The 12,258-nt window shown below is 47.7% G+C and overlaps 1 protein-coding gene across 3 annotated transcripts in view; it reads right to left on the bottom strand.

Moving 5' to 3' along the window:
* Positions 1-12,258, bottom strand: part of Tnrc6c (trinucleotide repeat containing adaptor 6C) — a 105,971-nt gene that overhangs the window by 34,060 nt on the left and 59,653 nt on the right. For all 3 annotated transcript variants that reach the window (XM_029484058.1, XM_029484059.1, XM_029484060.1), the window contains exon 5: positions 7,368-9,968. In XM_029484058.1, coding sequence (XP_029339918.1) covers positions 7,368-9,968 — 2,601 coding nt within the window. The remainder of the gene's footprint in view (positions 1-7,367; positions 9,969-12,258) is intronic.

Here is a 12,258-nt window from a genome sequence, read left to right as displayed (position 1 = left end):
GTTATTTTTAAATAAACGTCCTGCAGTGGAAGCCTGTGTATGAGGTTCACAGGCTTTCATATTTAGGCACCTTTCCCAATTCTGTACAGATACACTAATCCCACAGTCCTATAAAATACAGGAAAGCAGAACTTTCCTCCCTGTCCATAGCTACAAAGAGGACGAAAGTCCAGTTCTCTCTTCTGTTAAAAACTATTGCAATGTTGCTGAAAATGGAATCCCTCTGGCTGGGGACTGGAGGCTAATTTTAGAGTCCTGGTGTCAAAACAGCAGAGGTGTCACAGCCCCTCTGATTCACCGTTCCCAGGAGGGAGGTCTTGAAGCTTGAGCAAGGACACTGTTCTCTAGCTTTTGGCCCTCTAAGAAGGCACAATCCCTGACCTAGGCAGAAGTCAAGCTCTCCCGAGGTTCAGTGTAGTGAATGAGAAGACATGGCTTTTCCGTAGTTAACTCACCTAAGCTCAATCTATAAAACCTCGTATTTGTGTCTGAAAAGCAAGTTTTGGAACAAGGAGCAGTGGACCCAAGTGCAAAGTCAGCATTTCCAGACCATAGCCGCCTGGTGAGCAGCCTCAAACCTGTCTCAGCTGCCTCAGGCAGGGTGCAGAGGGACTCTTCAATCAGCTTTTCCAGAGCACTCTTCCCTTGTTCACACTTCAAGACTGTCACAGGGAGCTACTAGTCTACTTTGGTACTTCGTCTACAGGTTCCAGAACGTGACAAACTGCGACTTCACTCACTGGTGGACAATAGCCAACAGGAGGTGGGGGAGGTCCCTGATCTTGTCTGGATCATCTCTGTGCTGCCCTCTGCAAGCATCTTTCCCCAACACCAATCCCTCTAATAATGACCAGAGCCTTTGGGTGAAACGACGATGCTCAGAGATGAAGTAAACAGCCAGGAAAGACAACAGCTGCAGGTCTGAGGCCAGCCTGTGCAGAAATCAGAAACCTACCCAACAGCAACAGAACAAAACCGAATCCAAGTCCTACAGCAGCACGTTTGAGAGTCAGCTATCACTGAGGACAGCACCCTGAACAGTGCTACTGCTCTGTTTTATTAACATTTACTGCTGCTTGTGTGCCTGCAAGCTAGTTAAGTGCTACGGAATACCCATCTCCAAGTACACTAGATAATCAGGCTGCCTGGCATTTTTCAGAATCTGTTTTAAAACAAATAACTTCTGACTTAACTCTTTCTTGTTCTCAGCCATTCCCCATTAGAGGTCAAAATAGCAGCTTGGCTGCAAGATGATGTAATAGCTTCAGGTTCTGCCAGACAGCCTGATTCACAATCAGCAATCAGGAGGAAACACTGTCAAGTGTAGCACAGAGTTGTGACTTTGTATCCTGTGTCAGCATAGCCTGTTAGAGCTCCACAGCAGTTGCGAATCTGATGACAGGTACAGGGACATTTCTTCAGGCTATTACCACTGTTCTAACCCCAAAGTGAGGCTGGGTCAGGTCCAAACAAGCCATTAGCCAAACTAGAAAGAATTTCCTAACACACATGGGTTTTAAATAGACTCCCGGAAACTTATTATCAATTTAAGAACTGGGCAAAATTGTTTTGTATCATTTACCCCTGTAAGACTGAACACACAAAATTATGTTCATGGAGAAGCCATATTTTCTGACATAAATAGAAATTACATAAAACCAGCACAGGTCAAAGAAAAGCAGAATTCCTACAAAATACCAAGTTTTATTAACAGCAAAAACATGGTTAAACACTAAAAGTGATGGATGCTTTTGCTGGAATGAAGGATCTGAGTGGAGTCATGAAAAGCCTACGCCTGTGCTTCAGCCTGTCTGATCCAGCCTGCTATACCATACACTGAACTTGGCCGTTTCTTGGGCCTACCAGATAGGAAAAACATTGTCTTTGTTACTGGTATCTAAATTCACAGAAGCTTCTATGATACTGCTATACCTTTAAGAATATGCAGACTCCAGAAGCTGAAGGCAGGGACACAGGGTCTGGGAAGCCAAATTTTGCATTTAGAAGAAATAGTCAATAGTACACCTTTCTGCTTTTAAATTTGGTAGTCATGTGTGCTTTCATAAAATACAGTTCACAGTGAGCTCTTATAACCCCAGTACTGAAAAGACGGGAAGATCCAATCTAGTCAAACCGGTAAGCTCCAGTCCCATGGGTCACCACCTCTTAGAGGTGTTCCCCTCCAGTCTCCATACACATGTGCACACACTTACACCTGAATGCATACATGTGCATATATGATGGGACTACTTCATGCTATGAGGGCCATGGTGGTACCCCCTCCCCTCTCTTTTGAGATAGGCTCTTACGATATAACTCTGGCTGTCCTGGAGCTTGCTGTGTGGACCAGGTTTCCTCCAAAGTCTGAGATTCTCCTGCCTCTGCCTCCCGACCCCTGGGATTAAAGCCATGAGGTAGCACCTCCAGCTTGTGGTGGCATTTTAAAGTACTAACTCTTCTCAAAGTACTTCCCATTTTTACCATATACAGATCACAATGCAGAGACCTAGTACTGGCCTTTCTTCTGCTATGCTGTATCATTATTGTTTTTTTCTTTTCTTTTAGAATTATTTATTATATCTAAGTACACCGTAGCTGTCTTCAGATGCACCAGAAGAGGGCATCAGATCTCATTACAGATGGTTGTGAGCCACCATGTGGTTGCTGGGATTTGAACTCAGGACCTTTGGAAGAGCAGTTGGTGCTTGTAACCACTGAGCCATCTCTCCAGCCCCCATTATTGTTTAACCAGTTTCTCACATCCAGTTCTGGCTGGCCTAGAACTTACTGCATAGTCTAGGGTGGCTTCAAACTTCTGATCTTTCTGCCTTTGCCTCCTGAGGGCTAAGATTGCAAGGATGTGCATTATACCATATACTCCATACGCTGAGTTTTAATATTCAAATTCCGCTTCCTCTGGCTTTCCTAGACCTCACTATATAAATCAGGTTGGCCTTGAACTCACAGAAATCTACCCGTCTCTGCCTTTTGAGTGCTGGGATTAAAGGTATTATGCACTACTATGCCTAGCTTTTTTTTTAAATCCCCCACCCCAGTTACCTTTCCTCCTCATTTTCTTCATTCTTTCAAGTCCTTCAGATTGGAGTGCTTAGCAACAGTCATTTATCAGTTACAAAGACGGTTCAGCAGTTGAGAGCTCTTGAAGTTCTTCCAGAGGACCTGAGCTCAGTTCCCAGCACCCATACTAAGTACCTTACAACTCGTCTGAAACTTCTCCAATCCAATGTCTTTTGACATTGAGCCTTTGAGCGCACTTGTATTCACATGAGCACACACCCATACGTAGACATAAACCTACACATAATCAAACCAGGAACTAGATGTTCAGATGCTGAGGCAGCAGACAGTTAATATAATTGAGTTCAGTAGAAGGAAGTCGGCCCAGACCTTTTGGCTAGTTCCAGTGCCGGGGCCCTCTGGGCTAGTGCAAGTATGTGACTGGGAGCACAGCCCTTCATTCACTCTGGTGGGATGCTGCCACACGATGTCATTGTGTCCTACCTTTCAGGCTTCTAACAGAACATTGTTTTTTCACTAAAAAGGCTGATTCACAAAAAATATGTACCAACTGGCAACATCTGTGGGTCTGGGTACAATCTGTAACTTAGAACTTTTATCCAGGACAAAGAGCCTAAGACAGATCCACCCTGAATCTCTAGGTGGCAAGTGATACTAGAGGGTGCACTGAGGCACCAGGGGAGCACGTGTGGGATAGTGCCGTGCAAATGCACACACAAAGGACACTCCTCCCACCCCAGCTGCTCAATCTTACAATCAGAGCCCAGGAGCTGTTCAGTGCCCAGGCTTGACCCTTAACCATGCACAGCCTCCCTGGGCTCGTCATCCTCCCTCCCTGTCCTGTAGGATCTATATGGGACCTAAAGGCCAGGGACGATTTTACTCATTATTTGGTATGTCATTGCCAGGTAGCCTTTTGGGCAGTCAGACTTTACATCTCTGCTCTCACACCTTCTCTCCCCTTCATGGAGAGTGTTGGTGCCCTCAAGCTCTTGACCACTAATGGCCTGAGTACTTGTCCTTTACCCCACCTACAGGCTGGAGTGTGGGTCACTCAAATGATAAACAGAGGGCCTTCCTATTTGGATCCGTCTCTCTATATGCCCCTTTCTATTAGCTTTTAAATGTTTTTAATTAGCTTATAAACTTCAGGGATTCTCTTTCTAGGGCTGGGAACTGAACCCAAGGGCCTTCAGCACGCTAACAAAGCACTTGTTCACGGAGCTGTAGCTCAGCACACCTACCCTCTCTAGCCTCCAAGTAATTTTTTTGTTGACCATAATTTCTTATTCAGTTACTTTCTCACAGTGGTCTCTTCAGAGAACTATGCTGAGATCTCAACTTTCATGTGTATACTTTGGTGTCATCCCCATCTGCCACAGACCCTCTGGGCCCCTTTGTCTGCGTGAAACGGGTCTCTAGTCTCGGGTGGGCAAAGCGTCAGATGAATGACAATTTGACATTACATTCAGATCCAACACCTCTCCTGTGTGCATCTGTTTGTCAATTCATCCGATGCTTTGCCCACCCGCAACTAGAGACCCGTTCCACGCAGACAAAGCGGCCCAGAGGATCTGCGGCACCCATCCACCAGAATCGAGTCCCCCAACTCTGAGCCACTTGTTTGCTTTCCCAGGCACTGTTCCTTTTAAGTGCCACCTTCACCCTGAGGCTATCCCCCAAGACCGCCATCACAGGCTTCCCTGTGCAGACGTTTTTTTGAGTCAGAATGACTAGTTTAAAGCCTAAGCCTTCAAGCGCCGCTCAGAACTGTTTCATGGTTCACGGGGCCTCTAGACACTGTCCAGATGCCTACAAAAGTCTCACTTGCCCTTGCGCCTCTTTGCAGCTTGCTTATTGCTGTAAGACCTTCTTCATGATGTCCAATTACTTAATAATTCCTACCTGCTCTTCCCAACTGTCCCCTGCATACATCATGGAATGGGAGCAGAAGATGGTATGGAGCAAGGTTGCTGCTGACTGTCCACTCTGCTCTTGCGCAGAAGGCTGACTGACCACAATAGTATTTTAAGTCAACATCTTTACATTTGTTTTAAAAAAATTTACAATTCCTATTTTTGAGGAGAGAAGACTAGTGCATGTCAGGGAACAACTTGTAGGTGTCAGTTCTCCCCGTCCACCATGTAGGTCCCAGGAACCAAATGCATGGGAAGGCTTGGTGGCATGTACCTTTCCCTGTTAAGCTATCTCAAGGCCACAGAAGCCAGTTTACATGTGGCAGTCAACTAGCACTCACCCCCTACTCTAACAGCCCCTCTGAGCCTCTACTAAGGCCACTAGTAGAAGTGACACTCTCCTGCACACTGGGCTCAGAATGACTATGAAGAAACCTTAAGATGTCTAGGTGGGAGGACTTCCTCCTCTTGTCTTTTACGGTACATTTAAACTCAGGAGAATCTTGGAGAGATAGGCCAGGAGGTAAAGTGGCTGCCATATAAACAAGAGGACTACACTCTAGGCTCCTGCATTCCCAGTGCTCAGGAGCTGGAGAAGAGATCCATGGAGCAAGTTATCTAGGTGGACTACTTGAGTCTCAGTATACAAGGCGGAACGTGACCTAAGATGCCTAATATCAACCTCTGACCTCTACAAGTAATAATATACATGTACAGCTGCTTCCTCTCATGTTCACACACATGTGAACATACATACACACATAAGCACACTACACACATACTCCCCAAAACTTTTATAAAGAATTACCCCATCAAGCCTCTCAGCACACAAAACAGGAAGGAAAAGCTAAAACCACAAGCAGGGCTCTACATCTGGGACTCAGTGACACACATGGAAAAGCAGTCTTCAGGACAGAGTAGCTTTACCAAGAAGCAACCTGACTTTAAGCCTGATCCTAGAGGCACATGGGACAGGGCTCAGAGTGCAGCTAAGTGGGATAAGGGGCTGCAGTTTCTGCTCAGCGCACAGCATGGCACGTAGTTACAGCAGGGCCTTCAGCTCCTGCACATCATCTATAAGCTTAGTGCTTCCAGGACGACCACTAAGCCCACCAGGAAGTGCAACTGCAGGAAGCTGCTGTCTTGTGAGGAGAGCTCCTGCCAATGGGTACACAGACACAGTGACCTCAGTCACTGCTCAAGTTCTGCAATACTGCCTCAAGGACAGAGTTCTAAGTGCTACTATACAGACAAGGCTGGTTTGCGGCCTGGCTAAGGAAGAGCAGGAGGCCAGGAAGTCAGTCTGTGGGTCAGGTCTCTTGAAGCTTCCTCTAGTTCCTTGCTTTTATCTGACTTCAGAATAGAGTTATGCTGTACATTGGACACATAAGTGCTGCCATTGGTGAGTACAGTTCTCAAGAGTCAGGCTTACTCTGTGCTTGGAACACAGCACTTTGTACCTGCATTCCACCTGTGTCACCCGTGCTTTAACACAGGCCTGGTCTCTCACAGCTACTTAAGCTTCCCGTGGCTCCAGCTGGATCATGCCAGCATCTTCTTTTCTATTTTTACAGAGCACAGAATCCAAACATACGTCAGTCCGATTTTGCATTTGACTTGCAACTGAAATAAAAATACAACTTGTATAATGACTCTCATGTTTTATAGACTGTTCCATTTTCAGGGCGGGACTTTAAGCTATGAGTGGAACAGCTTTGCTGTAGATTCATCAGATTCTCTGGGCCTGGTAGCCTAGCTCATCAAGTGCCAAGGCAATTTAAGAAAAGCCAGGGCAGAAAACTTGTTTTATCTAGCAATGAAGACATCTTGCAAAAGAACACACAATAACAGGAGGTGTCCCAGGCTTCTTTCCTCACCAGTGCTGGGCGTCATGCAAAGGCCACATGCAGTATGGCATGGGCAGACCCAGACCGTGTGCACAGTGCAGGGCAGAAGAAAGAGCTTGCTTGTACTTGACTGGGTAGTGTCTACGATCAAGTCAAGCTTCATCAACTGGGCAAAGGCCAAGGAGATGCACAGAACCATTACCAAGTGATGTAAGCAGACAAAAACTATAGCCACATGGCAGAAAGGCTTCAGAGTTGCTGCTATAAAAGAATGACAATTGCCCAAAGGGTCCGTCCAACACAGTAAAACTTAAGTTCAAAACAAAATTAAAATTAGCTTCTCACTGTTGGAAGCATGATGAAAAGGACACCATGGCTGGAGCCCTGGCAGTACCGAGCACACCACCCAGCACTTCTTGTCCCTGGAAAACTAGAAAATTTGCTTTGTTTCCTCCCTTGGAAACCAGCTACACCACTTAGTCATTTGCTATGAGAGTTTCAGTCCAAGAATTTACACAGGCACGGAGTACACACCAATGGTATGACCAGAGGGCCCCCAGCATACCTGGCCCGAGCAGTGGTGACCGATTCAGCTGAGTGCCAGCCTGGTGTGGAGGCGGCGTCTCGGCCCGGTGTGTGGTGCTGCTCGAGGTGGGGGTCGTGGGGGTGGCAGGGGCTGTGGTACTGCTCTGGATGACTGGATTGTTTCTGTCCCACATGTTTACAGTTTTATTGTTGTAGGTGCTTGGGTCCCCCCAAGCTGAGGTACCATCATCAATTTCCATTTTGCGTCGGATGGAGGGTGGGGAAGGCTCCTCCCAGCCAGTCGCCTCACTGCCGTCCTTCTGCTTGACTGGCAGTGGCCCCCCAATCCACCCTGTCCCTGTCTGCTTAACAGAAGCAGCTCCTCCCCAGTTACTCACATTGCTGTCTTGGGGCTTATGAGCCCAGTTCTGCTGGGGACCAGGCTTGAGAGACTCCCCCCAGTTTGTACCTGGATTCACCTTAGCATTTGTGCCACTGCCCCAGCCACTGGTCCCACATCTCGTGGCATCATTCCAACCAGACCCTGACCTATTACCATCAGCATCCCATCCAGATCCATTTTTCTTTCCATCCCCTAGATGTCCAAGGACAGATGATGAATCTGCCCAGTCTCCTGCTCCTGCGCTCCAGGCTGGGTTTGCTCTTTGTCCATCTCCCCAGTTTTGGGATTTGGGCTTCTGAGGCTCACCCCAGGTGGGTGATTTGTCCTCTTGGTTTACAGTCCCACTCCAAGCATGGCCACTCTTGGTGGCAGCAGCATTGTTAACAGCAGTAGAGCTTATTGAGTCCCCCCAAACTCCTGGGCCACTTGGCGCTTTGTTGTTGCTGTCTCCCCAGCTTGTGTTTGCTGGCACGGCGGCAGGTGGTGAGCTGACCCACCCCGATACTGAAGAGGTATTTGTACTGTTCATGATGGACCCATCAGTCTTCCCCCCTGAGTTTGAAGGCTGAGTAGCTATACTACCCCAGGCCTCTGTCCCATTGTCATTTTTCCTTTCAGACCTAGGGGACTCTTCAAATTCCCAGGCAGTGTTTTGCTTTACAGGAGTCTGTCCCCAACCACTGTTAGACAGAACTCTTGGGTCAAGGTCATTCCTTGGCAACTGGATGTGCCCTTGGTCTAGAACCCCTTTGTCTCGCCTCCGGCCCTCTCCTGCTCCTTCCCTCCCAGTGCTTCCTTCATTGTGATTGCCGGACCCATCACTGCTTCCTTCACTTGCTGTAGTTCCAGAAGATGTGGCTTTGGCCCATGAGTTCATATGTTCACTGCCAGGCTGCAGGGCAGGGGTCTGGCTGGCAGCACTAGCACTGTCCCACCCTGTTGACCCTTTCCCACTGATGTCACTACTGGAATGCTGGTTTGGGGGCTTCCCCCACTCCCCATTCACACCATTAGAAGAACTTCGGCTGGGATGGCCCCAAGCTCCTGAATGGATATTACCAATGCCATTGGTGCCACTGCCCCTACCCCAGGCCAGGATGCCAGGCCCTGCAGGAGGCCCTGAGTCCCAGGCATTCCCTCCATTCCCTTCCTTCTGCACAGCACTGCTGGATCCGTTCTGCTTAGCACTTAATGCTGAGTTCACAGTGTCTCCATTCCCTTGACTGAACCCACAGTTGGTACTTCCTGTGGCAGGGTTACCAGGGGACAGTCCCCACACAGAACTGCCCATTCCTTCCCCACCACTCCCACTGCCTTGAGAGACTGATGATCCGTTAGCACCAGGAAGGCCTTGCAGGTGGGGTGGGATGATGGCCCCCATACCAACAGCCATGCCCCAGTTTGGCAGTCCGTTTGTCTGCATTGCATTGATAGGGTTTGGTGAAGAGTTCATGGGGTTAGTGTTATTTGGTCCGTCAGTGTTAAGGTTCTGAGGTTGTACGCTGAAAGACACATTCTGAGAAGTGGATGTCTGCGGTTCTGTGCTCTCTTGGGGCAGCAAGTTTCCCCAGGCACCTAGGGTGCCCACTGGGTTCCCATTCTGGCTGCCCATATTCTGACCTATGGCACTGACTGGACTGCAAATACTGGAAGGGTTGCCTGTTGCCACAGTTCCTTCATGCCCGAGTACAGGCCAGGCAGCTGGGTTGGCATTCGGATTAAGGTTGAGATTAATGCCCGCATTGGAGTTAGAAGCACCCCAACAGTTCTGACTTCTCCCATCTCCAATCATGTTGTCCATTTTTCCATCTCCACCACCAACAGAGCAGTGAGCCAGGCCAGAGCTGGAGCTTGTGGCTACACCCCACACTCTGGCCACGCCCCCGTTCCCATTGGTTCCTCCTGCCCCAAGGGCACTCTGGTTAGAAGGGCTTTGGACGAGTGCGCCATTGGTGCCATGACTGCTGTTTGTCTTCTTCAGGTGGCCCGGGAAGCTGCTCTGGGCACTCCCTGTAGCCATGCTACTGTTCTCTGAGCCACAGTTGGAGGCAGAGTCAGTGTCGGTAGGACATTCTGAGGCAGATTCCGTCTCAGTTACTGGGATGGACGGCCACACCTCCGGCTCAGTCCTGTCTATTATCACTTTATCCCAGCTGCAGTTGGCTTCACTTCTGTAAGAGGGATGCTGTCCCCAGTGGGAATTTTCATAATGATCTACCAATCCACTGTGACCAAGATCTGGAAAAAGATGAAACAAAACTCAAAATTAGATTCTCCTCCCATCTGTCAATGAATCAACTAAGAACTAGTTTTGGGGAGAAAACTAGCTTTTTATCTTAAGTTCTCAATTCTCATTGAAAAATGCATAAAAAGCATAAGGGGCTGTGGGTGTGGCTTAGTGGTAGAACATCTGCCCAGCACATCTAAGTTCCTGGGTTCCATCCCAGGACTACAAAACAGCAACAACAAAAACCACCAACCAACCAACCAACCAACCAACCCCTTAAAACCCCGCATGTTTCCTTGATGTTAACAAGATGACTGGACTAGCTCCTGCTGTGCAGGAGACAGCAACCAACATTCAAAAATCTACCTTGGTGAAATTCTTAGGAATCTAATGGTGTGGGGCATGTGTACCATTTCTTCTAAAGTCAAGGATGAGTTACTGCACTTAGAAGTGTTTAATGGGCCTGTCTGGATTCTGGAGACAGCACATCTACTCACTTGGGTGTGTTACTCAGGTCTGTAGACCCAGTGACTTGGGAAGGTGCTAGCTTTGTGTGGAGCCTGGAACAGGAGAAGACTTCTCAACAGGTCCAGGCTGCTATGCAGGCTGCTCTACCACTTGGACCATATGATCCTGCAGAGCCGATGGTGCCTGAGGTCTCAGTGGTAGACAGGGATGTTGTTTGGGTGTTTAGCAGGCCTACAGATGACTCACATAAGAGACCTTTGGGATTTAGGAGCAAGGACCAACCTTTAGCTGCAGACAACTATTCTCTCTTTGAAAGACAGCTCTTGGCTTGCTAGTGAAAATTGATCATTTGACAATCAATGGGACACCAAGTTATCATGCAACTTGAACTTTCCATCATGAGCCGAGTATTACCAAACCCTCCAACTTATAAACTAGGGTGTATACAGCAACAATCCAATCAAATGAACACAGCATATATATGATCGGACCCAAGCAGGTCCTGAAGCCACAAGCCCAGATAGATGCCTACGGGTTCTATTCCCGTTACAATACCATCTGCTGAGATGGAACTGTGTGTTCAGTTGACAAGTGAGTACCTGGGAAGGATATTCCTCATTGTCAACTTGTTTACATCTGGGAGGGATATTTTTTCTGAATTAAATCATGTGAAGTGGGAAGACACATTTTTAACCTGGATCTTTTGAGATGGGAGGATCCACCTTTGGTTTGGGCCACACCCTGGCAGGCAGCCTCTATAAGGACAAAGAAGCAAGCTTGCTATCAGCCTGCTCATTTCAGCTGGAAAGTCCGTGCCTTCACTGGCAGTGGAGCCTACGTCTTTTGCTAAGACATCCAGCCTCGTGGACTGAATCACTGCTGGAATATCAGACCTTCCATTGGTAGACAGCCACTGCTGGATTAGCATATAACAAACCCCACATAATTCCCACTCTAAGTCTGCCCCTCTGGAGGACCCTGACTGATATACTCTAATGTTTTAATTTTTATATCTACATTTGTTATTAGACCTACATATATGCCTGTGTGAGGGTATCAGATCCTCTGGAACTGGAGTTATAAACAGTTGTGAGCTGCCATGTGGGTGCTAGGAATTGAACCTGGGTCCTCTGGAAGAGCAGCCAGTGCTCTTAACCTCTGAGCCACCTCTCCAGCTCCCCACTCTCCTAATTTGGATGGAGCTCAGGGAAAGTCAAGACCACTTGAAGATAAACTATCACAGTCATCAGAAGGAACATATTGTGTTCAATATCAACCTTTGAAAATAGTTACACAGCTTTGTTGCATGACATAAAAACTAACATAGCTGGGGGATAGGCAGGAAACGAAGCTCTCTATGTTCAAAGGTTGGTGCTGACCACAGTATGAGCCTAAGCTTAGTGAGGCTCACAAACAAACCTGGCCCACTGTGCACACAGGGAAGAGAAGGTGAGGGAAGTGGGGTGACCAGCTGAAGTCTGGGACTCCTAAGTAGTGAGGAACCAAAACTCATGCTTCAAAACAAGACTCTCCTGCTAGTTACCACACATCAGTGCAACTCCCCTAAAAAAGGGAAGATAAATGAGGTTCAAGTGAAATGCTAAATACTCTTTCTCCTGCTTAAATGGCTTATATGTTCTATAAATAGTAGCCTCTATAAAAATCTAAGCAACATAACTGTCTTAAGTGACTAAATCAAAAAGGATTAAATTAGCGGGCAGTGGTGGTGAACACCTTTACACTTGGGAGGCAGAGGCAGGCGGATTTCTGAGTTCGAGGCCAGCCTGGTCTACAGAGTGAGTTCCAGGACAGCCAGGGCTACACAGAGAAACC

The sequence above is a fragment of the Mus caroli genome, chromosome 11, assembly GCF_900094665.2.
Source record: "Mus caroli chromosome 11, CAROLI_EIJ_v1.1, whole genome shotgun sequence".
Lineage (NCBI taxonomy): Eukaryota > Metazoa > Chordata > Mammalia > Rodentia > Muridae > Mus > Mus caroli.
The sequence above is the reverse complement of the archived record's forward strand: the minus strand, read 5'-3'. Positions and strand labels throughout refer to the sequence as shown.